Source organism: Callithrix jacchus, chromosome 6 (genome assembly GCF_049354715.1).
Source record: "Callithrix jacchus isolate 240 chromosome 6, calJac240_pri, whole genome shotgun sequence".
Lineage (NCBI taxonomy): Eukaryota > Metazoa > Chordata > Mammalia > Primates > Cebidae > Callithrix > Callithrix jacchus.
Window position 1 is genome coordinate 86,945,063 of NC_133507.1, and position 26,625 is coordinate 86,971,687.

General features: G+C 34.2%; 1 protein-coding gene across 2 annotated transcripts in view; it reads right to left on the reverse strand.

Annotated features, from left to right (window-relative positions):
* Positions 1-26,625, reverse strand: part of ARHGAP15 (Rho GTPase activating protein 15) — a 660,617-nt gene that overhangs the window by 327,917 nt on the left and 306,075 nt on the right. For both annotated transcript variants that reach the window (XM_002749466.5, XM_054257664.2), the window contains exons 7-8: positions 17,834-17,932; positions 16,489-16,618 (exon numbers count right to left, since the gene is read on the reverse strand). In XM_002749466.5, coding sequence (XP_002749512.2) covers positions 16,489-16,618; positions 17,834-17,932 — 229 coding nt within the window. The remainder of the gene's footprint in view (positions 1-16,488; positions 16,619-17,833; positions 17,933-26,625) is intronic.

The window sequence follows — 26,625 nt, forward strand, 5'->3', positions numbered from 1 at the left end:
TTTTTAGAGTTTATGTCATCTTTGCTTGTTCCCTAAATATGCATTCTATTTTTAGAGTCTATTTTGTCTTCCCTCATTCACCAGATATAAATCATTTTAATCTGAGTTAATCCACTCGTATGAATACAGAGTGGATTCTGTTGACTCGTACGAACAACAGAGAAAAATTATTAATCCACCCATATCATAAACATAACAAAAATATTAGGAGGAGTATTGCTCTGTGCAACTTGTATCTTTGTTGATTTTCAGAGTTGATAGATTGGCTGATCTTTCTGGTTGAGCCTGAGTTGCCTGATACCTTTATTATAATTCCATCTAAGTCCTTTCCTTTCTATCTGTTCAGTGGAAGAAGAGCAGAACTCAAGAGTAGATGGGCTTTACTTCACTGGTAGGACTTCCAAATAAGCAAGCAAACACTGTATATTTCAGTAAATATACAGTGATTGCTCATCAGACTGTATTCCCAGCCAAATAAAACACATCACTTGGTGTTTAAAATACCAGATTCTCTTTTTATCCCAATAGTTTTCCTAACATATTGAAAGAGTATAGGTAGCTGTGTATGATTCAACCCTAACTTACTGAACTTGGCTTAATAAAGACTAGTGAAAGATGGAATAGAAAAAAGGAATTCCAACTAATTCCTAACTTGCTTGACAAGCCCTTAAAATACCAGTTGTCTCACTATTTGAGCCTGATGACTAGGTATCAATTACTAGCAAATAAGGGTCCTTAGGGCCTCTCAATGACAGTGATTACAAAGAAAGTATTCTGGAACATTCTTTCCACCCAACTTTGAATTGACCAAACAAATTGGTCCTTTTGTTTGTTTGTTCATTCCCCATCAAAATGCTGATAAGTAATTTCTTTTCAGCTAAATGCCTGCAACTTCACTGAACTTTGTATTTTCACATTCTATTGCCAAAGTTTAACCCTCTCAATATGACAATTCAAGTTATGTAATCATACCAGTTAGCTGAGTTTTCAGCTCTCTTCTGAAGCCCGGCACATGCACTGAAGCATGTGTTGTACTATCAGATTTGGTATGAACAGTCTGTCTCTGGAAACAAAGAAATTGATCCCTATCTTTAACATCTTTTATTTTCTGATTGGATAAACTTGTTTTCACTCAGTAAGCTAATATGATATATTTATGTTATGTATTATGTTATTACTGAATCAAGACTTTTATAAATAGAAAATGAATGAAAACAGACTCATAACTCAGTTCAGAAAGTTTATAGCCTCTGTAAGGCACTCAATATACTATTTTTCCCCCATAAATCCAAAGATATTTTGCAAAGTACATTAATCTCTAGGAATTTCAATCATTTATCTTTAAGATAACCTTTTTTTAACCAAATTAGGAGAACTTTTCAAAATACTATGGAAGAAAAGAAAATACTTGTATTAATGTTATGATTAACATTTACTGAGTACTTATATTCTCCCAAACAATGCTATAAACATCACATTACTTAATCTAATTTATGCTTCCAAACAACTCTGTGAGGTAGGTACTGTTATTATTGACATTTTTAAGATTATATAACAGTAGCTTAGTGAGGTTAACTGACTGGCTCAAAGTTTGTAGAGCCAGTAAATTGCAGAAACCATCAGCCTCACTCCAGAAGTCGGAAGCTACAAAGTGGTTTGTGGTTCCAGGATGTGAAATTAGACTGCTTGGTTTTAAATTCTAACTCAGCTGCTTCTTAATTATGTAACTTTGTGTATATTGATTAAACTTTCAGTGCCTCAGTCACTTAATAGATAAAATGGGGATATAATAATGTCACTGAACTGCATAGGGTTATTGACAGGATTCAATGAGAGTGTATTAAAGTGCTTTGAGTTCTGCCTACAGCCTGGTAAGCTCTCTGAAGTATTTGCTATCGCTACACCATGCTTCCATGATATGGGAGACATAACAGCTTTCTTCTTACAATACTGTTCATAAATTTGACATAGTAATTGTCCTTGGGTAAAAATTAAATAATTTCCTTTATGCCAAATATTTTTAGAATGGGAAAGCTTGTGCTTATTTTGAATTCTACTTATCATCCCAATATTTTCTAGCAATAATCATTATTTATTAGGATAAATTACAGAAAGAAATGATAAAAGATTAAACAGAATCTTTGTGAGAAGTCTAATTGCATATTTTGTTGGCTTTCCCTTCTATCCTCCTATGATCAAATGAGTCCCCCTGTTTTAGATTGCTACAGCATTGAGACAAGAAAAAAAAAAAAAAACAAAGGAGCCACAGTTGAGGACTCTTGCTACAAGGGTGCACCTCAGCATACAGAAAGTTACACATGCATCTTTTACGTACTTATCCTTAAACTGTTTATCTGGCACATCGACAGGCAGCTGGTGGAACAAATAGGAAATCCTGGGAAGCACATTCATTTTTAAAGTGGTAATGTGCCCAATCCAAGAGACAGTAATGTGCTTCCATCCGTTAAGATCCCCTTTAATGTTTCGGATTGGAGGGCCATAATTTAAATGAAATGCATTATCCAACCTGGAAGGTATTCCACATCCTAAATATTTAATTGATTTCTCCATCAGGGGACGATGAGCCTACATAATAAGCAGATCCTATCTGTATCTAAGTGTTCGATTAATAGTGTCTCTAATTTAGGGTAATTTAGGAGTTTACAACTTATAAAATGGCTATTTCTTCCGCATTCCTCCCAAAGTACCAAGAGGATTGTGTCTGGATTAATTGCAAATAGCAGACGATCCTCTGTGTATAATGAAAACCTAGAGTCAGCATCATCCAGCCATGCACCTATAATTTGAGATCTCATCTGAATATTTTTCACCAGGGGCTTCACATCCAGTGTAAATTGAAGTGGCAAAGGAGGAAAGTTGTAATTGTTGCATCTCCCTATTAAAAAAGTTTAACAAGTCAAGCTCGTTCCTGCTGATTTTTACTTAGTTGGGTCTTAGCTAACTGAGTGAGGAAGATAAATCAAGCTACTTGCAGATTTTCCTAATGGTGCAAAGTTTGGCACCCTGAGGACTGTGGAAATGTCTATTACTACACTTGTAAAGAAGAGAAGTGGAACAAGACTGTGGGTGGCTGGATCCATATGAGTGATTTATTACTCCTGAATCCACTTAGTCATTTCCGGGTAAGCACTTAAGTGCCAAAAGTTTATGGTCATTTTCAGTTTAAGGAAAGAGCATGGCACATCTTAACATACGAAACAAATATATTACCTAGAGAAATTGGTATTTTTTTCTGAGTTGACCAGAAAATTGTAAAACTTGAGCTTACAAATGTAAAGAAACATTGAACTTTACCTAAATATGTCTACTTTTGATTTACTGAGGTCCTTTCCATGCTAATTTTTTGATAGAAAAAAAAATGGATGTTCTGTGAAACTATTTTGGGATTTGGGGTCTGATAAGAAATAAATTTAAAATGTAGTGGGTTATCAGGTCTATAATTTTTAATGTTAAATTTACCTTTTTGGTGGTAGTTTTCCTCTGACTTCTTGAAGTGCTACTTTCTAGATAGCTTAATTTTTGTTCAAACACAAATTAGAATCAATTTTCTGGGGAAAAATAATCAGTGTAGCTTCTGTGCTCCACAACAAAGAAAATACATTTGTAGACATATTCTGGAAATTTAAATCCCTGAATGCTCTTTTGAGCAGGTCCAAGGAGATATGAAGACTGACATTCTGTACTTTGCTATCCCCGAGAGGCGAATGTATGATCATCTTTACTGAGGTTTGTTTCCATCCCTGCTGAATTAATATGCATTTTCGTTAACTAATCTTGAAACAACAGGAATAAAGTTTATCCAGGTCTTTTATACCTCAGAGAACAAAACAAATACTACAAATCTTTAGAGAGAAAGGATATACAAAAGGGCTTGAGGTGAATATTTCAAAGCAAATACTCTTTAAATGATGTGCAAATTATTTCAGCTCTTGAGCAAGATTTATGAAAGGGGATTAGCCCACTGAAATAAGAACCAAGTTTAAACTGTTGGGTTTCAAAGTCAAAGATGAGAAGTGGTTACAAGAAAAGGATGGAGAAAGGCAGCAATAATTTAGAGGAGGGATTTGTCTCAGTTTTTCCCTGAACTGACTCGCCTTAAATTGTCACCAACTGTTGTTCGTAATAGCAGTTAAAAAAAATACATTTCTCCCTAATTTTCTTTTTTCCTGATCTTTAGAACTGTGAAGGTCCTCTAATTTTCTATAAACTTGAGAGTATACTAATTAAGAAATAATACTGGAATTTATATTTCAGCAACAAGGTCTCCACTTGCCAGGTAAATATATATACACTCCCAAACTGTGTTAAACAATTAAAACAATTCAAGCTGGAAAGAGTAACTTCTAAGAGTTTTGAGTCACATAACTTTTTTTTTTCAGTTCACAAGTCACATCTATAAGAATACAACACAAGACGTTCGAATATTTCAACATGCTCTTCAAGTAATGATTAAAAGCTTCTTGTAAGACTTATGAAAATGATCACTTTCATATAATTGTAAAGATTATTAAGTGAGCTCAATTCTTATGGTTCCATAATGCCCTGCAATTCTGGAAGGTAAAGGAAATTTTAATGACCGCACTCATATGTGATTAATATCTAACACTTCTTGACTAAAATTCTGGATTTTGTTCAATAAAAATGAGTTAAGCAAAAATTCTATGGGTTCTCAGCAAAACCCTTCTGTGGAAATCTGTTATGGTTATGCCCAATATTTTTTTTAAAAAGGCACAAAACCTCAATAACAAATCCAGGTACTCACTAGAAAAAGATTAATTATGAAACCTTAATAACAAACACAGGTACTCACTAGGAAAAAAAGATTATTCTTATGTAAGCTGTCTAAAAGTAATAAAGCTAAATAAGTCAAGTAAATCCTGGCACTACTAAAATTTTAAGAAACTCTTTCAGATCTGACTCATTACTATCCAACACATTTATGAAAGACTGGACATTTAGGGGCAAATTTATGAGAAAGATTCTTACTGAGAAAAGAATGATCATTTGCCCATTTCAGTTTCCATTTCCTATTTAAAAAAAAGGTAGACATAAAAAAAGGAGGTATTATTTCAGGAATAATCATTATTAGTTCTTCCCAGTAAGTAAAATCTCACTCTACTAAGAGGATTAATCAGAGTTTATTTTGAATCTTTCCCCTATTTTTTGATAACTAAATTGTGGGCTTACTTTTGTTTTCTTTGCAGTTTTTCAAAACAGCCTGGTGGGTCTTGATTGTTTTGGCAGGTGCAGCAAATAAACTTAGTCTATGAGTAAAAAGCTATGTTGCAGCTCATCCCAGATTTTAACATCTAACCTGAAAGGCCAATGGGAAATGAATTCAAGTACTCAAGAACAACATAAAAATAAAGAAATTTAAGCAATCAAATACTATTATTCTTGCCTTTGGAGAAGGGAAATAACAAAAAGAGGCTACATGTGAGATTATATGTTCCCCAAAGAAGAGTCAAATGGAAGATAAAGGATAAGTAGAATTTCAAATGGATTTTACACATTGAGCTATCCAGGGAATTCGTGGATAATTTCCAGGGAATTGCTTGGAGCTCTGGTTTCTTGTCTGTTTGTTTTGGTGAGGGTAGTTTCGGCTCAAAATCATTTTTTGATATTGTTGCTGTTATTTGGCTGGGACGGTTGACTTTGTGATATGGGAGTTCACAGATTGTGACTTAGGTGTGGCACAAGCAAAAGTTACAAGGCAGTGTAAGTCTTGATTCTTTCTCATTTAGTCTGTAATCATGGGTTGAAAGGGATTGATGAAATTAAAGAGTCACCATTCCAAATCATGCATTGTCATGGCACGGCCAATATAATAACCATATGAAGGGTTATTTTACACAAAGGCAGACAAGATAGATCCTTCATATGAGAGGGTCTTATCAGAGTCCCAAAGCCCACCCTCTGGCTCTGGACTTTCAAAAACCTCTTTAGAGAAGTTATTTTTGTCACATGGTAATGTGTTTTTCAAGCCTTAAAGTACATACAAATCACCTGTTAAACACAGATTCAGTTCAGTAGGTTTGGGGTGGGGTTTGAGAGTCCATATTTCCTAACAAACTCCCAGGTGACATTGTCATTGTTGGCCCCTGGATCACACATTGAGTAATAAGAATCTAGGAGGTTCCTGAAAGAATGAGATTCTGCTTAGCTCCTTGGATCCTGATGGTTGTTTTCCAAACCAGAGGCAATGGGTATTTGGGAGCTGCCAAGACTTAGAACATATGTCAAGAAAACCTATCAATATCACCTGAGACATCTCTGGAACCTTTCTTCTTCACCTTTTCCTACTGCTGAGTTTGGGCCTGCAGCATATGGTACTTGATCTACTATAATTGTCTCTGAATTCATTTCCTTACCTTTGATCTCTCACTTTTTGTGCTACCTATCTCCGCCATTCTCCACATTTTCCCCAAAATTATTATTCTAAAAATGAAATCTGTTCATATCTCCTGGCTGCATTGAAGACTTTCACTAGTCTCCCATTATTTATAGTAGAAAGTCCCAGTTTTTTAGCATTCCATGCAAGACCCGTTGCCAACGGTTCACTGTCTATTTCCAACCTGATCTCCAGTTGTTGCTCCAATGTTTTGCACATTCCAGCCTCACCCATCTATTGCTGTTCTTCAAACATTTTATACTCCGATTTTTCTTTCCTATCCTAAACTGTATCCATTCTCTTCTCCATCATTTTTTACATCTTCATCTGAAAAACTGCCAGAGTTCCACAGCAGCTTTAAACTTCATAAACCTCTTACTCTCCCTCGTAGGTATCTTCTCTTCCCTGGCTCTCTTCTGCCAGCCCCTACCTATGTGTGTCCAGGGATCACTTCCAAATATATTACCTGCGCTCAAATCTTTGTCTCGGTGACTGCTTCTAGACGAACCCAAACCAAAATACCTATCAACAGGACAGTGCCTCACAGTTCAGCCTTTCCCTTCATTCCTCATGCATAAAATTTGTAAGGGTTTCTTCAGGGGTCTCCTCTCACGATCTCAGTCACCTGTTTTCTCACTCACTCGGACATTTATTAGTTGGTGCAAATGCAATTTAAAAAAATGGTAAAACGGTAATTACTTTTGCACCAAGCTAATAAGACTGAACACCACTAGGTTTCAGACTTTGTTCTGGGTGACGGGGACAGCAAGGGGTAAATAGCTGGCCATGGCTTATACTCTCCAGGCACTTGCAACCTAATGGAATAGAGTGCTCCTGGCTTAAGCTAATGACTGAAGCTTGGTCAGCTAGGATTACATTCCAGAACTCAGATATCACAATCCTTTTGATAGAGGGAACATGGTGGGCATCCCTTGCCAGCTTATCAACACACTGTACTTTGGTGAGACCAGGCTTTCAGTAGCTTTCCGTTCATTCCTTATAAATGGCTCTATATCCATCTGATTTGTATGATACATTTACTTCAGTCAATAAAAGCCATCTTTTTTATCACCAGATGCTTTATGACACTGGCTTGATTCTAATATATATTATATATAACATCAAAATTAAATAAAATCTTTCTTTGCTTTTAAGTGAAATTAAATAACTCTGTCAAAATTCTACTCCTGTATTATTTTACTATATTATAAAAGAATGGAAACAGCAACAGACTCTTGACAAACTTATATAATCTCTAGAGATTGCCATCATATAGGCTCACACTCAGGAATGGCAAAACCGAGTATTTATTCCCCATGACACTCAGGATTCCTTAAGAAAACAAAAAGTAAAAAGATATATGTTAACTGGAGTCATTAAAATAATGAGGATATTAAGAAATTAAGCCTTTAAAAATTACACATTTGTTTATTCTGCATTTTGGCAACTGTTTAAATAGTTGCAAAAGTACATCCTTGCTATATTTCCAAAGTGGTAGATTTATAGTAAACAAACAAAAGTCATGATTATTTTACTCAGAATTCACCCATATGGAAATCATTTTATATCATAATATATAATGTACAAAGTTATTTGATATATTTTATATCCATTATATATATTTTCCCTAGATCAAATATATATATTATCTTTTTAGATAATCAACATTTATATTTATAGTATTTTATAATTACATTAAAATATATATTATATTTATCTGGACACTCAATTTCAGGAAACTTAAGAAACTTGTCCAAGTCATATGGCTGTAGATTTTGGAATTAAGAACTGTACTCAAATTTTTGGACTCTCAGACTCAAATTTCTTACATAATCTCATACAACCTTTTCAACAGGGTTCTGAGGGCTAGCATTTTTATAACTTTTGTGTTAAACTGGACTTTTACAAATAAACTGACACTACAGAAAATTATTCTCAGTCTTCTAAAAATAATCAAAATTACTGTAATTGTTATATATTACAGAGTTTTTCTTTTATCACCTCCAATAGAACCTTAAAAATTCCAAGTTAGAGTCCATAGAAGAGCCTCAAGAATAACTGTGAATCACAGTAACTCTTTCAAATAAAATAGAGTATTAGAATGGATGATGGGAACATTGGGAGGTATGATCTGTGCTGAATCCTAAAGAATGTTAGCTTCGTAAAGAGATAACCTTGATTTCAGGCTAAAAGTCAGCATGTAGCAGTGTGCATCAGGTATTAAGGCACTATTTACCTGGAACATAAATTCAGTCAAGAAGTGATGAAAAAGAACTGGAAAGGGGGCACAGATCATAATGAGCTCTCTCTACAGAAACTTGGGCTCTAATTCCAAGCGCAATAATGCCAATGCAGTCATTAGAAATTGTTCTTAATCTGGCCAGGTACAGTGGCTCATGCCTGTAATTCCAGAACTTTGGGAGGTCAAGCTGGACAGATCATGGGTCAGGAGCATGAGACCAGCCTGGCCAACATAGTGAAACGCTGCCTCTACTAAAAATACAAAAATTAGCCAGGTGTGGTGGCACATGCCTGTAATCCCAGCTTCTTGGGAGGCTGAGGCAGGACAATCACTTGAACCTGGGAGGTGGAGGTTGTAGTGAGTCAAGACCACACCACTGCACTCCAGCTTGGGTGACAGAGTGAGACTCAGTCTCAAAAAAAGAAAAAGAAATTGCTCTTAATCTTTGACTTCAATTTTGGAGAAGACCATATCTGATGGCAAAATCCCAGTTCTATATTTTCTACTTGGTTACGGCATTCCCCATCTTGTTTTCTCCCTTATTTGGCCAATTAATTTTGTGTACAAAGAGGGTATATTTGTTTACATTAGGAAAATTTGGCAGCAGGAACAACTGATTTCAGGTACTATTTAAATAATCAAAAAAAGATGAATTGGCAGATTGCTTTAAGTTTCTCAGGTCATTCATGAGCCATTTCTTGAAGCAAGCTAAGACTCCTAATGGTACAGATCACACTTCATTAAAGTTTGATAACAACATCTGGTATTTTTGGATTCAGCTAATACTTTTGGGTGAAGGCAATACCCGATTTTGCTTACATCAGTGAGGGCTACACTATGAGCAATAAGAAACTTATTTTACCAGAAAATCTCAACAATTCCATGTGTTAACAATGGAGTTTTGTTCTTGTTGTTGTTGTTATTGTTTGTCCCTAAGCATGTTAGTGGGCCTATTTGGGACATCCAAATAAATGCATCAAAAAGCAAATTACTTTCTTTTAGGATTTTGAAGAAATGTAGCGAAAGTTACTATACTTCTAAAAACAAAAAAGAATTGACCAAATAAATCCTGTATACAGAAAGAGGTGATCATTTGCATTCAAAATAATGTTTTGCTCTGCACAGGGATTCACTGTACAAATGCCTTAAGTGCTTAAATGCCATCTTTAGCAAAGATGCTTTAAATTTGATGCAACAACAATGAATGATGATTATATGCCTAGCTTTATAAGAAAACATTAATATACGCCGATTTTAAAGTCATGGAATAAACAAAAGAATACCTTCTGAGGACATCAAAGACCTTTTTTTTCTTTTGTTTACAATCACAGTAGTGTATTAATGCCAAGAAAATATTGCTTGCGAGTTAGAGCAAAGAGCCCTCTGGATTGGCCTATTATTGAAAGCAAGATGCCATTTGACCTAATGAAATCAGAAATTGATTAAATGCAGTTCATCTAAGGGGAAATATGGTCATGGTGTTATTGCCAGGGTCAGAAGGAAGATAGGGTGATCTAGTGCTTGAGCACTGATAGGGTTAGATGGACTTTCAGGGTAGCTGATGCTAATGAGATACATGACAATGGACGTCCACAGGTCAGAGGGCAAGATCAGCCCTTTAGATAGGAAAAAAAAGATTAATCAGGACATTCTTCGCTCAGCTCATAACTAAGTCTTATCATATGATTCACTGAAAAATGGAATGTTTTGAAGAAACTGCAATCCATGGGTCCCAGAACAAGTAAGTTACTGCTGCTTGGGAACATATGTCAGAACAATGGCTAGAGTCCACAGGGCCATGGTGAAGCCCTGAGACCTTTATGCATATACTGTTCTGATAAATTAATGCAGATGCTTGACTATCAAGTGTGTTTAATTTTTACTGTTTTCCTCTCACAATGTTCACATCCTGTAGCTTTACCGTAAATTTTCATTTATAATTTGTCCACTGTTTCTTTACCAACTGAAATATTATGAAATAAAGAACTCTCTTAACCTGTGAAAAACAACTGAAAAGATATTTGATACCCAACTATTCTTTAGATGTTGTCTGTGTTATAACTATAGTAAAATGAAATGATTTGTTTTCACGTCTTAGCTCAATAGTTTTTCTCAAGAGGGTATTAAATAAAACTGGTACCAGAGTGGCACTAACTACTTTGAAAAAAAATAAAAGTGAGTGACCATCTCACCTAAATCAGAAAAACTGTCCTCTTGATAATATAATAACTCATAATATTCCACACAAATATTATGACTTTTTTGTTGTTTCCAGGAAAGAGCTCTTCTATTTCTTCAGAAATAGATATGGTTTATCTGTGCAATTCTAATATTGTTTTCATTTTCTTGGCAGATGGCTTGTTCATCTTATTATTTTAATACATTGGCAGGATTAGACTGTTTTATACAAAATTTTTAATAAGAACAAACTTTAAAATATGTATTTATATAAGCCCCCAGAACAGACTTCACAGTATGTGTTTTAACAATTGATAATTATATATTTTTCCAAGAAACTACTATTAATTTTCAATTTTGCATAATAATAAATATCTTACAAGTTTTCTTAATTATATAGTTGCCAGAAAGGTCTCAATGGTCACAAGAAAACAATATATTGGTTTTGGAGGAAAAATAGGAAAACGAGTTATCGATGTTTCATGTAAAGAGGTCTTAATGTAACCCTATATTCAGAAAATTTGATCTTTCTTTGAAAGGTTTCAAGTCATAATTAGAAAATATGTTTATTCTTTTATTGAATTAGGCACATGGGAAATACCTAATTTTGTGTAGGTATGTGTGTTTACTTCAGTTTTTAATTGGGGAACTTCTGAAACATACAAAAAAGAGATGAAACAATAGGATCATGATCACTTGCATATGCATTACGTAGATTCATCGAATGTTTATATTTGGGACAAGTCCAGACTTGATCTGTCATTGCACATACTTTTTACAAAGAACGTATGTCTTGCTTAGAACTCGCTTCCCATCAATGTGGCAAAAATGCCTACTTAGCCCTGCATTCTCTCCTTTTTTTATGGCTTCTTTTGGCTTAGAGGCTTTAAATTTTCTCCCTGCTACTGCTGGGGACCTTCAGGCACCAGGAGAATCCTAGCCAAAGTCATTCTGAGGCTCCTAATTGCTTTGGTGGAACTGGTACAGAAGTGGGGAGAAGGAGATGGGAAACCAGATTGAAAGCAATGCTACTGGGAAGTCTTAGCTCTCAGGGCCGGAGGTGCAGCAAATTCAGAATGAACTATTCCCTAGAAACAACATTCTAAGTGACTGCAGAAGGTTCAAGCGTGCTTTTGTGGCTTGGTACATGGTTTCCTTGTGAAAATATATCAAGGTCTAAGCAACCGATTTACAGTTGAATTTTTAGAGCATAACTTACTTATATTGTAGAAGGCCAGTATTATAATTATTTAGATTAGTACACAAAATTACTGTCTTCTCTATGAAACTTGTTTTCATTTGGCATGGTCATATACTTCACAGGCAAATTTTTAAAACAAAGACAAGTTAACAGTCTGTAGCATTTTAATTTTTATTTTATAACTATCTTAATTCAAGTTTTTTATTTCTTTCTTTCTGTTGCCTTATTGCACACATCATTAAGGGGATATAGATTTGGGAAATCCACATCCAAATGCATTTAGGCATTTCACCAAGAACGTATTTGTTTTTTTTATAATAACTTAATCAAAAAAACGGCTAAAGGAAAATTCATTTCCTTTTAGCTCTTTTACCTTTTGACTTTAGTCTCTAACTCATGCTCATTTCAGGGTGTTTATTTATGATACTAAAGTGTTAATTTTATATTCAAGTTATCCAAGGTCTCCACACTCATGGAGTTTACAGTTTAGCAATTGATAGGCATGAGATATATTACTACTAAAGCATAACCTAAATACAAAAAGTTGTTTAAAAATTGAAAGCACAGATGAGTGAAATCAAGAATTTTAGTTGTATTTGTTCATGAAAAAGAATGAATGTGTGCATGAATTAATAAACTAGAGCTTTGTGTAAAGGAGTAATGACATGGCTAATGCTGAATCCTTCCCATCAACTTGAACTTCTGAACGACAGACTCTTCTGGGTTTAGGAGAATCAAGAGTGTTTCTTTGCCCCTTTCTACTGTTTCCTGGTGTGCTGCTCCCAAGAGTCCCCTACTTGCCCCTTTCACATGGAGTTGCCAAGGGAAAGACCAGCTGCTTCTGCTTATATTTTTTGCAGCTGTGACTCCCATATCCAATTCTGGCACCCTCTTCCTACCTTTTGTATACTCAGGGAGTGGGATGGCATGCATACATGCCCTACTCCAGTCTTTTGTCAAACACCACCCTTGGCTCAAGCCCTGTTCCAGTGCCATCTGCTTGGGGAAATGGAGGATAATAGTAAGAGATCCTACTTCCTGAGTGCCTGCTGTGAGCTAAGCATTTACAGGTCTAATTTCAAATTCTCACAGATCCTGCAAGGACAGTATTAGACCCATTTTTACAGACCTGAAGAGTAAAGCTCAGAAAAATTAAGAAACTTCGCCAAGGTTATTTGACGCAGGATTTATTATATTTGGGCCTTCCCCCTCTTTGCTGTCAGTGGAAGACAATTCTCTTTCCTCAGAGAAATATGTTCACATCTTCTTTGATTGACTCTCCTCTTTCCATAATAGCCCTCCCTGGAGAGCTGCTCTCCTACTCTCATCCCAGGCTGATGTCTTGAATTTCCCACAGTGATCTGGCCCTTGCATTAAATTTTCTGGCTTCTTGTCCATTAGACTCAACTGATATCTTAAAATATCTGATTAGTTCTTAATAGTGTTGGCAGGTTAAAATCATATTTTTTAAAAGGAAAGTATATGTAAACATAACTTTCTGAATTCACTCATTGAGAGAACATATTTTTCCCATGTTATATAGACAAACTGGACAATGAAATGACCACCTGTTAGCTGCTAATGATGTTCACATGCCTTTTAAAAAATAATTTTGGCTTTATCTATCTACAATCTTGGAGGCAAAACTTATGGGAACATCAAGGAAACAGGAAGCCAAAGGCAGAAAACTGACAATAAAGTTTGTGCTTAGACTACTAATAAGGAAGAGGATACTGTGAGTCTCTGATTCTGCATAATTATTTAATCTCCAGAGGGTGACATAAAACTGAATGCATGTTTTAAGAAACCTAAGTTTGGGTGTTCAAATCTAGCACTGAGATCATATGGGTTTCACAAAGATTTCCTACTTGAAAAAAAATGTTTTAAAAAGCATCACATATAAAAAATACGTCAATCACTGTCTCATGGTCAAATTTGATATTGTGTGTGTGGGTCAATCATTATGCCTTGCAAATGAAAATGAATACATACATATTGAATGAAGTTAATTCAAAGTAATAGATGGATATTAACTGTGCCCTACATTGCAAAAAACATACTGGCCCTAAAAAAAAAAAAGGCTTATAACTAACATACTCACCAAGATACAGAAAATAAGCATTTTCTAAAATTAGAGCTAATATTAAAGATTAAATTATTATTTTATAGTAAAATCAAAATTGAAATAAAACACCCAGTTTTAATTATTTTTGTCAATAAGTGTTTGGGTCCTGACTTAAGTTTACTGATTTCTATTAATTTAATTTTTAACATACTATTTCTATCCAAGTCTAAGGTTGATATAAACTGAGTTTACCTTTTACTTGTTCACTTTATTATAGTGTCATAGTTAAAAGTACAGGCTCTAAAATAAGACTCTTGGGGTTTGAAACATGTCTCCATAACTTGTCTTTGTACAAATTTTCTTAGTTCTTCATGTCTCAGTTTTCTCATCTATGAAATAGGGTTACTAATAGTATCTACCTCACAGGGTTGGTGAGAGGATTAAATGTATCAGTCTAAGGCAAGCACTTAAAACAGTCCTGGTGCACAGTAAATATTTTTACATTTTCTAGTTATTTTTTTAACTTCAAAGTAAAAGGTGAGTATGAAGTCATTGTACAATTAGTTATGTTTTGAAATGAATAGAATAAATCATGTATCTCTTCCCTTGTTTTCAAGTAGAATTGAATTTAAGCTCAAAGTAGAAAAACAATTGTCTTTCCCAATTAAAAATAAATTCCAAAAAAAAGTAGTGAGTGTTCTGTCTGTAGGATTTTTTTCCAGCAGTCTCTTAAAACTTTTAAAGTGACTGTTACTCAATACAGAATTCATTATCCTCAATGTTTCTCAAATACATTTTTGCAAACTGTAATTTTCTCCATAGCTTCAGGTTTTAGAAACATGTTAAAGTCTCCTCCAAACCAGCAATTATATCTAAGATTCCAGATTTACTAGTCATTGCATCACATATTTTTTATATGTACTACAAAATGTTACATAATCAACACTAAATATATATCCCCAATTGAATCCCAATTCTGAAATCTTAGCTTATGTCTCAAACCATATGAAGTAAAAGAAGACAATGATTAGGAATGAAACAAAAACATTCTTTAAATGAAATAATTCTAAACTATACCATTATATGGAAAAGTCTTTTAAAATGGCATTGTTAACTCTCCACAAACACACCATGCATCTTCTAGACATTAACATTGATAATCTTAAACTCCAACTTGCACAACTAGCTAGGTAAATGTATCTAGCAGTTATTGAAAATTATGGCATGAGTTTTTGCATAAAAACTTAATTTCAAAGGGTGCTTCTACTCTTAAATTCTCATGCAATTTCTAGATTTGTAGACTTCAGTAATTCAGCTTTGGAAAATATGTTATCACATATAAATAGCTTCTCTCTTCCCTATCATATGTGTATGAGTGTTTGTGTGCGTGTATGTGCATACATATACATATATATCTTTCTTAATGCACAGATATATGTATATGTACACAAATAATTATCTAGCACAAATAAGTGTGTGTGTGTGTGTGTGTGTGTGTGTGTGTACACTCTATTAGCAGCTCTTCTCAACTTACTGAGTGCTCCTTAAATTCAAAAGTTTAGGATGTCAGTATACTGATCTTTGGTCATAGGGAAAAAATGGAGATTCTCAAGATTGGGGTCAGCTAGGTAGAAGAACCCCCCAAATACTGTAATTTTTAAGATCTTGGAAAATAGGTTATCTCTGTTTCCAAAGATGTCTTCCTCTTCTTTCGGGAGGTTGAGACTCAAAGCAACTTTGTGAGATAGGTGTGACATATTTATAACCCCTTTTCATTGAGGAAAAAGCAATCTCAGGAACAGTTAAGAATGGTACTCAAGATCATTATGTAAGTAGTGAGAATATTCTTTTTACTCTAAATTCAATTCTTTTAGGATATTAGAACTAGGTGTGACCTTGTAGAACATTTAATTCATATCCCACATTTTCAGCCTCTCTGAAAGTATGTTTCTAAATCTTTCTGGTGGTCTGAAGGTATGGAAAGTAGCATAGCCTGTTGACTTAAGTTAGACCAATGCTAGTGATCACTCATATCCTTTAATATATGCAAATAAAATAGTCAAGATACCAAGGTTGGAGACGCTTGACATTTCCCACTTTCAAAATCAATCACCGATCTGAACACCATGGCTATTACTCAGAGATTCAGAGGTTTGCTGTAAGCAGAGACCATGACCTTGGAACAATTATTTTCTCAAAAGGCATTACCAACAATGATGTGAGCAAAGTGCCCAGACTGCCCTCCAGTGCATGAATCCCTGTCCAGGAAACAGCTACGAATCTTCTATGAGTACAATGAGTTTGGCTTAAATCTCATTTCAAAGCATTTATATTTCATAAGCACTGCATTTAGACAAACTTAAAATGAGCAAGTCAAATAAAATACTCACTTAAAGATTTTCTGTGCTCTGGTTTCTGTTCTTTTATATCACTGTCGCAGTGACTTAGCAATTCAGTGCTGGAGGATCTTTGGATTTTGAATAATTCCAGGTTTCTTGATGGACAACTTGAATCCTTTGGCTGGAAACAGCAACTAATTAGACTAAATAATTTTACCCAGAATAAAGGATTCACCATATAGTTTTATGGTCTATTTTGGTGTTTATGGGGAAATTTGAAATATGAAAATTCTTTGGGGATATGTCCTCTATGCTGAGCTCAATACTCAAATAATAGTTTATATATGTATATGGTACTTACTAAATGCTAAGCACTATACATGAATAATTCAATTAATCATTACAACAATTCTATAGAGTAGGTGGTATTATTATTATCCTTGTTTTCCTCATGAAGAAAATGAGGCCAAAATAGGTAAGCAATTTGCCTAAACCCACGCAGGTGGCAAATAACCAGAATTCAAACTCTAGCAGTCTGGTCCCAGAGTCCACCCTCAATGACAACAAACTATGTGTACTTGTGTGTATGTGTGTATGTGCACTCACACACATTCACACACATACCCCTTTAAGGGGGGGTTACTGATAATGGGAAAAGTTAATTTGTTATCTTACTTTTTAAAGTGTTAGTCCCCAAATGAATATAATTAAAGCCTGCAACTAAGTGTCAAGGAGATCACACAGAAAATCTTTTACTATCCTATTGTATTCCATATTAAGAACAATTTTTTCTCAAAATTTTGCAAATATTAGTTTTCTAAAATTAAATGCTCTAGAGTCTCAGTATGAAATGAGTGGTTTTAAATAAGTTCACTCTTAAAAAACATACTCTGAATGCATGTTTTAGGATAATTTCATGAAGTTCTAGATGTGTAATTTTCATGAGAAGAACAATCTAGCTTAGCTGGAATAATAATAAACATCAGTACAAAGGGTTATTGTTTACTGGTATTATAACAGTGAGTGTGGTCTTACATATATTGATATTTATTCTCAGGAATTTGCACTATGGACTGCACAAACTGAAAATGAAAAAATTCAGTAGTTATTAAGTGCTTGTGTGCTTTTTACAGCCTCCAGTAAATGAATGTCTGTGTTATTTCAGAAAAAAAATGTAAGAATGCACTACATTTTTGAAAGAGAGAAATTAAATGACATTTAGTTCTACAAATCCTGCCTGATGAAAATGTTTTTAGTGGAACCTATTTAAACTAAAAGAATTTAAATTCTCTCAGTCCATAGGATCTATTTAAATGTGTGTGTTATATGCCTGAGCAATAAGATTTAAATGACTACATTTTAATTAATAAAGGTAACAGCCAAAACAAATACATACCAATCTGTCAATTGCATTTTTGATAGCGTGGAACCAATCCAATATGATGAAGTCAATATCTGACTGTAGAAGGAACTCATTTCCTGATACTGTTGTGATCTGAAAAATAAAAAATCGACAGGTAAAGAAATTATGTAAGATAAATCTCTTACATGCAAAAATCCATTTTTAAAAAACACAGTTTAATACACTGAAATATTTTCTTGTATTCCAGTAATTGTCTTTCTGGGAACTGGGAGCATTTCGAACTGCTCTCTCTAAACTGTTTTTTCATGTCATAACAAATACATTATTGTTTTAATAATAGAACGATTAAGTCAGAGTACAGCTAAAGCTGAATTACTCCAACTTAAGGAGAAATAAGCCAGGAAGTTCAGAGAACTGCAGACAGTACACACTTAAGTCAGAACCCGCAGAAAAAATGCACCGGGTGTGTCAGAATTCATTCTGCACGTTCGCCTCTTTCCTGTCTGTCTTTTCAAATCTAATAGTATCTCTATATTTGATTTCCTTTTATGGAGGGCTCTAAAACAGATTATTTACCAAAAAGTCTAATTGCAGACTTACAAAAGGTCATTTAGATGAATAACATTTGATTATTTCTACTTTCTTATCACAGATCTATAGGAAAGTAATAAAAATATTTCCCCACAAAAGAAGTATATTAAAATAAAAGTTTATTTACATATTTGAACCTCTCTGGGAGAGTATTTATCAAATGAACATCCAGGTTCCTGACTCTCAGCACTGCTAAGTAGTTGGAAATGTTTAGCATGTAACTGTGTATTTTTCATTACAGTGAATCTTTTTCTCCTCAGACTTGTGAGAAAAGGATATGACCTTATAGAAACAGAGAAATAGTCTAAGTTTCACACATAAAGGGCTATTTAGAGAAAAAATTGATTAGAGTGGGTGTGGACACACTTTTTGTATTTGGCCATCAATCTGAACTGTGGAGATTTTCCCTTTGTATTACTGACTTTTTCTTGCAACAGGAAGATGAACATTTCCCAACTACTGTCACATAGAGTTCAGAGGTTTAGAGGACTGACATTTCAAAATACTCAATCAGGAGCCAGTCACCTCTTCTCAGCCTTCCTGGCTCTAAACAGGAGGTGAACGCTGAAATGTGGCACAGGTTCAGAAAATCACAAATCATGCTTTAGGCCATCTCTGTAATTCTATCATTAAAGTGACAATTATTACCCCAAATGGCTCATTCTGAAGGTTTCAAGGATTCTTATGGCAGCATTTAATGACACTGATTTTGGGGTTTCTAAAGAAATCTGTTACATATTTGCACATATATTCATTTGCCATTTGTTTTTAGAGAAACTCTATAGAGATTCAACATTAATCAGTACTGCAAAGCAACCATTGTTGATTGAGATGGGTTCCAATATCAAGTGTGGTCTCTAAAACTGTAAGGAGAGCAACTGTCTAAAGTGTATGCAATTATAAGAAGTGAAAGATTGAAAAATAATAGGATTTAATTGCCCACACTAGACTTTGACAGATCACTGGGGCCAATCATTTTTTCTCTCTCTTTTTAAAATGATACTGCATATAAGATTTAGGATGGCTCAAAACAGTCTTCTGTTTTATGTATTCAGTAAAAGACAGCTAAGGTGATGTTTGCCTAATTATCTGAACACCACTGCAATGTTCTCTACTCAGATAAAGTTCCAAATGTTTACTTTATAGAGTGTTGCCTCAGAAATTGTAATCTAAAAATATAAGATATTTTCTAACTAATACAAGAAAACTAGTAATATCCTTAACCTCTATCTTCATCCTAACCTGTAAATATTTTGATTATGAAAATATTTCTAACATCATAATTTGTAAACATACACAAAGACAAATGAATTAGCCAAAGCACAATGTACAATATAATATTTCTCTGCCAGTATAAATAAACCATTATTAAAATTATAAAAAGAAACAACATTTAAAAAGTACGAGAAACAAACATAATTAGATTTATTATATTACGAGGGTTTACGAAAGAGCCAACATAGTTCAGCTTTCAGTCTAGTAAATTCAAACAGTGATAAAATATAAGTACTTTAGCAGTGCATTTGCATTTTTGGTGCATGCTATGCAATGCAAAGGGTATCTTATATTGCTAACACAACCAAAAGCAAAATGTATTTTAGAAGTTCCTTTGTCCCAATATATTACTGCATTAATCATACATAATCAGTGATTTACAAATTCATTTTGAGAAGCTAGATCAGAGAGCTATATAAATGCAATTCATTCAAAACATGCTATCAGAGAGATACAGTTCACATCCTTTCCTCTGTCTTCCCACTAATCTTTCGAGTTACCAGGCAGTCTGGAGAAGTCTGCTACTGCTCTCTACAGTTTAAATGCATCCACTTCTTAATTACAGTCAGTAATTGACTTTGTTCTGCTCTATTCCAGTCACTCACAAAAAAGTAGTTTCAAAATCTTTGACCGGTAAAGCCCATTTAATTCAGGTTCCTCAATTCACTTTTTTACTTTACTTCTTTAGGATTTCTGATAAATGGTTTGCTGAATCATATTTGCACTTTGAACAATCAAATTTCCAACACTCTTGGGGAAAAAAGACATCAGTAAAGAATGTTAGCTTTGACTAAACCTTTTGATTGAACAACTTATGACAACAATCTAAAGTAATGTATAACAGAGATAAAGGCTTTGATACTAAGCTGTGCTCATGTACTCTTTCTATATCATGTTTTGCCTCTGTGACAGATTCTAGGGTGAGGGGATGAAGGAAGAACTTACAGAAAGCATAACAGGTTTAGATAAGAGATGCTGGCCTCCATCTTGCTTAGAAACCTACTTTAAGCAAATGTATCTTGACATCCCTCATCACCTCGATGTCGTATTTTGAAGGAATATATCAGGGCACCAAAGTAGCCTTAATGAAGTGTGCAGTTGTCAGTAATAAACAGCTTTAAGTATCCATCCGGGAAAATTTGTCTTGAACTTCTTCATACTAAATAAGGGTCCATCTGAATTCTTGCTGGTAAGAAATTCATGCCCAAGAAATTATAGAAGCATGTCTACTAAGCAACGTGCAGAGTGGGCACATTCCTTAAGGCTTTCAGGGATTAATTCGACAGTTTTCATGTGGGCTTAGAATAGCCTGTGTCCTTTTTACAGTTCCTCTAAATATGGAGGCAGGTAAAAGTCCAGACTTCATTGATAAAAGGTGAAGAGCAAAGAAATTTGTGTTTTAGATTTTAATTAAATGGAGTTTTCTTATGCTAATTTGAAGCATCTTAAAAGAGTTTAAAGTGTTTATGTATTGTTCTTTTAAATATTGTCAATTAAGATTTAAGAATTGCTCTTTTAAATATTGTCAGTTAAGTACCACTCTCATCAACATTTATTCTGGCAGTAAGATTTTATACTATTAGATTTTAATGAGAAAATAATGTGTAGAATAGCATTTATACCATTACAAATTTCCATACTTTTGTTTACTAGAATATAAATAAAACCTTTCTTAGAACTTAACTTTTTCTGATTATAAGAATAATACTTTATTGTGTAGAATTTGGGAAAAATAAAGAAAACAAAGTATCAAAATTATGCATAGCTACACAAAGTAAACGTTGGTATTTTAATTTAGTTATTGCCAGTCTTTTTATAAATAATAACCAACCAGATATAATGATCAATGATATAGATACCTCATCAGCAAAACATATTTGATGGTCAAATATTACCAGCTTCTTTTTCAATTGACGTCAGACGCACATGGGGAGATTACCAAAGATGTAAGAGGTAATGAGTGACAGGGTGCTCCTCTCTGTTTGAAAGCCCCACCCTTCCGATTACAGAATAAATCCCACAAATAATTTCGTGTACAGAAGACTAGAGAGGATGTTTTTATGATAGAACATCCTACTAATCATTAACAATGACTGATTAAGCATCCATTAAGTACAAGGCACATTGCTAGAAGCTAGGGATACACAGCCCCACTCTCAAGAACTCACGATCTGTTTGGATAAATAGGACATATGCATATACAGATAAATAACAATAGAAAATAGCTTATACTGAGTCCCAGTGTGAATGGCACACACAATGCTCATGTCAAGATTTCAGAGGAGGGAGTAATTACTGCAGGCACATTTACATCATGAAAGTATGCATAAACTGGTGGTCATGATATATTATTCTTTAAAGGTTGATTGTATCAGAACTTTAGTATATTAAGGATGTGAATACCACCACTTGGTATGCAAAGTGATATCAGCTTTAATGATCTCAAAGCACATAATAAACATTCTCCAAATGCAGCTTCCCTCCACTATCATAAAGTAATTTTGCAAATGAAGAAAATGAAGCAAATGAGGAAAATGAGAATGCCATTCTATCAAATTGGCATCATTTTAAATGATAAAATTAAGAGATTACAAAGATCTTGATTTCTAGTTCACTGGTTCTTAGCAAACAGTTGTATACAGTCAAGAACTGTGTGTTTGAACAGGGAAAGGGCTGTGATAATTTGGTTTCAGTTAGGAAATTTGGAATAGCAACTTTAGACAAAGTTGCCTCTTTCCTTGCAGTTAAGCTAAAGATAGCCCGATTTTAAAAGATCATGCAAAATCCTTACGCTGATTTTCCTTTCCAAAAACAAGCACTGTCTTGCTATGAAAAAATATATCTAAAACTAAATTGGGTTATCTAAAACTCCTTCAAATCCTAGAAAGGACTAAAGCAATCCTACACTTGAACAAGTATCTTTCACATTTTGATTAGAACCTAAGGAGGGATTATTCCATCTTAATGAAACTGAAATGGTATGTAGGAAATGTATAATAAAATATGCCAAATATCCAAAGATCCCTAAAACATGTTAAATAATATGGCTACAGTGGTTCAAGAAATGCATGGATAAGAGGAATGGAATTTAATTGCTATTATGTTTAGAGATACTTTGGACTTCATTATAGAAGTTTTATATTTGAATTAAGTAAAAATAAAAAGTTATATCAAAATACACTATTTATTTGAAGTGAATATGAATTATTTTTTTGTGATAGTAATTTTGTCCATATCTATATTCAATACTCCCAGCAGAAAATATACACAATATAGGGAGATATCGAGACCTAAAATTGAAGTAATAATGCTTAAAAAAACACACATAGATTCGCATTTTTTTCATCTTGTATCACTCCACATTTGATACAGCTGATCAAGTGAAGGTTGTCATGGTTATACTAATAGCTAAATTACTTGGTCTCGAAGGTGTTTATGACCACCAAAGAAATTACACTATCAGGCTGAATGTCTGTCTCAAATTACGGTCTGGTTTGAAAAATTTCTAACATTTTTCTTAACATGTTGAGCAAAGTTAAAATTAAACTAAGGGGAAAATATCAGTTAGATGTAAAAGGTCTTCAATTTGCCTTTCCAGAAATGTTACTTGTTAAAGCATTTTGTGAGAAAGTATCTGCCTTGTGTTCCCAATGTTGCTAGATGTTAAGTAAATATATGCTGATTACAAAAAAAAAAGTTGCTTTGGCAACTCTCTTATTAAAATGCATTTGTAATCCCCATCTGTCATGAAAGTTTTGAAAACTTTGTTTACTTTGGATAGCAGCCTTATCCAGGGTTACCCTAGCAAACAATGATAGCAGTCTTCAAAAGTTGTATGAGGAACAAGCCACTAGGGATCCATTTTTGTTTTAATTGGCACACACAAACACTTTTCTGGTCTGTCAAGAAGATCAAGCTAATATGCATGGAGGGTGTTATATTCTCAGCTTTGGGGAGCAGTAAAGCTCCCTTTATTTAAGTAATTTAAATGATAGACTGCAAAAACTTTGCAAGTCAGAAAAATGTTTTATACTTTCTTAGGGAATATTTGTTTTAAGCAACGGAAAATGTTCTACATATCTAAAGATGTTGAACCTTATGTTATAATTACTCTGTTTCTTCTGACTCTGTGAAATGTTCCTAAATCCACATGCTACTAAATAAACCAGGCCACCAATGAATCCAGCATTTCCACAACACCCCCTGTGTTAACAAATGTCCGTTCATTAATTTCCAGATGTTTATTGGATATGTTTTCAATGTGTTTGGGGTTGACTGATTTGCATGTACATTTATTGGAACCCTCAGTGGTGTCATCATATCAAAATAACCTGCCCATGTAAGCAATTTCTTATTAATGGAAAGTAAACAAATGTTGGGCTACGTTCACGATAGATCTCCAGTGCATTCCAAAGTCTAAGGTTTAAGGCCAACCTTTCAAGAAACAATGCTTTTTAAGTGAAATTGAGCTGTACTTTGACACCCAAATAATTTGGTCCATGTATTTGTACAACAGAGATTTGTTCTGCATAATAAAATTGGCCCTGTAGTGAACATTCATATCCCATATTACTTTCCCACTCTACCTTTCTGTTTAACAAATATCTAAACCCCAAATTTATTTTAAACAAACAAGCCAAAAAAACCCTCATGTTTATTCTTTTATCTGTGTTAAAATATTTTAAGTACTGAGAAACAGTCTTCTCAATATTCATGAAAGAATACTATCCAAGTAATTAGTAGATAGTTTAGCAGTTTCCACAATTCGGCAGCAGCTACACCAAAACTTTTGCCCGTGGTGCTCATAGGAAAAAATGACTGAAAAAGAGACTAATCGAAGCAGTTGGTGTATAAAGATATCAACTTAGACTTTTATTGCTCTTAATTTTTAAACTTGAGGGGAGTACTTGTCTGTAGATAAATGAATCATCCTGGGACTTGTCACCACCAGTCACTCCCTGCCAACCACAGATCACCTTCTTGCCTGAGCTATATTCACTGTGTTCAGTTACTCATCCAGTCACACGACACTTGGGAATCTGCTGCCCCCATCGTCTTCAAATTGGAATTATTTTTATTATTACTGTCCTTATGTAGGTAATGTTCAATTTTAAAAATTTCAATAAATTCAAAAGTGTAACACAAAATCTCCCTTTCTTCAAGATATACTAAATTGTCTCTTTATACATATCTTTCTGACCCATGAGGAAGTATTATATATGTTTATATTTTAATGAAAATATGTGTACTATTACGAAAATTTTTAACGCATTTTACTATCTATTCTACCATAATCTCTCATGAGAATTTAGTTACAATATCCCTGCTTTCTTGTCTCATCCATGTTTTTCCCTGAAGTCCATACTATACATTGCAGCCAAAGTGATCTCCCTGAAACTTGGATCTGATCATCCCATTCCTCTGCTTGATGTAATTGTGAGGCTCCCCACAGCTGTTGCAGTGCTGTGCAAATTCTTTAATTTGGCCTGCCAGCCCCTGTGTGCTCTGGCACTGACCCACTCTGCAGTTCCCAGCTCCATATTTTCCTCTGCATCTCTACCAACCAGCCATACTGATTTTTTTTTTGTTTCCTAGCTGTCCCATACTAATTCTCAATTCTTCCCTTAAAGCAGGGTGTTCCTGCTGCCTAGACCCCTTTGACATCCTCTGTCATATCATTCAAATCAATTGAGATGTCACCTTTCCAGTAAAGGCTTCTCTGAAACTGATATTCCCCCAAGTGCACTCATACCATCCTGCTTCTCCTTTATCATAGCACAAATTGGTCTATGTTCCATTACCTTGTTGGTCTTCCTCTTTCCCCAACTATGCTATAATTCTGAGGCCAATGACAATTGTCTACATGCATGGCTGAACAACTGATACATAAGGAATACTAAGAAAATAATAAATAGATAAACCTTATCTACTTTATTCATTTCAGTGAATGAATTGTATTTCATTGTTTGGTATGGCATAATATATTTAAATCATTACTGTCATAACTTTTTGAAGGTTCCAATACAATTGCATTCTTTCAGGTAATATAAGGAATATAATCTTGACATCTATTGAAAACACTTCATGAGAGTAGAATAGGCAAACTATTTTGAAGATTGAGAGTAGCAGTCTGAAGACTACATTTTCCCATCAGTCAACAATTCCTAGACATCAGACAATAGGATTTAATTTGGAAGGGCTGGAACGCACAAGAGTCATCTGTATTTCAATGTTTATTCTTAAAAGAGATTGTTCTTGATTAAATTCCAAAGCCACCCAAGTATTTTACAGGGATCATCTACACTAGGTCATCCAAGAATATCACCTGAAATATATAGGCTTTTGGAGTTGGGAGTTGACAGTATGGGAATTGGAACATAAGTTCAAAATTTAAAAGAGCGAATCCGTAAGTTAATGGGTCAAGTCTTTAGAGAACCTCAGTGATGCAAAGATGCTCATTGCTGTCCATCAGCATTGCAGCCATTAATTTTGCGAGAACACCATTAATACTAATAAATAAGCAAACTGTGGGAGGAGGTGTCAGTAGTTACGTTGTTAATAATATTTAGAAGTATTAGCTAACTTTAAGATACAGTGACTTAAGCAGAAGTAGGTGTTGTTGCCACTAGTTTATTACTCACACATGTCTCCTATTAATAAGTACTAAGAGTAAACAACAAGAATAAAAGATGTTACAGTATGTATCTTTATGCTATTGTAACACATTTGGCCATGATTATGAGTGTTTATAAAACATTCAAGAATTGTTCCATGTCTACTTACATTAATGAGAACACCTGTTAGCTTTAGTGCTGTACAGACTTATTTGCATCAGATTCAGGTTTTCACATACTGTACCTCACTTTTTGAAACAATTAGATGCTTATAGAGAAATATAGCTAAGTGAAAAACAGCAGCTTGGATGCCTTCCGGCTCAAGACAATTCAACTCCAGGTTTC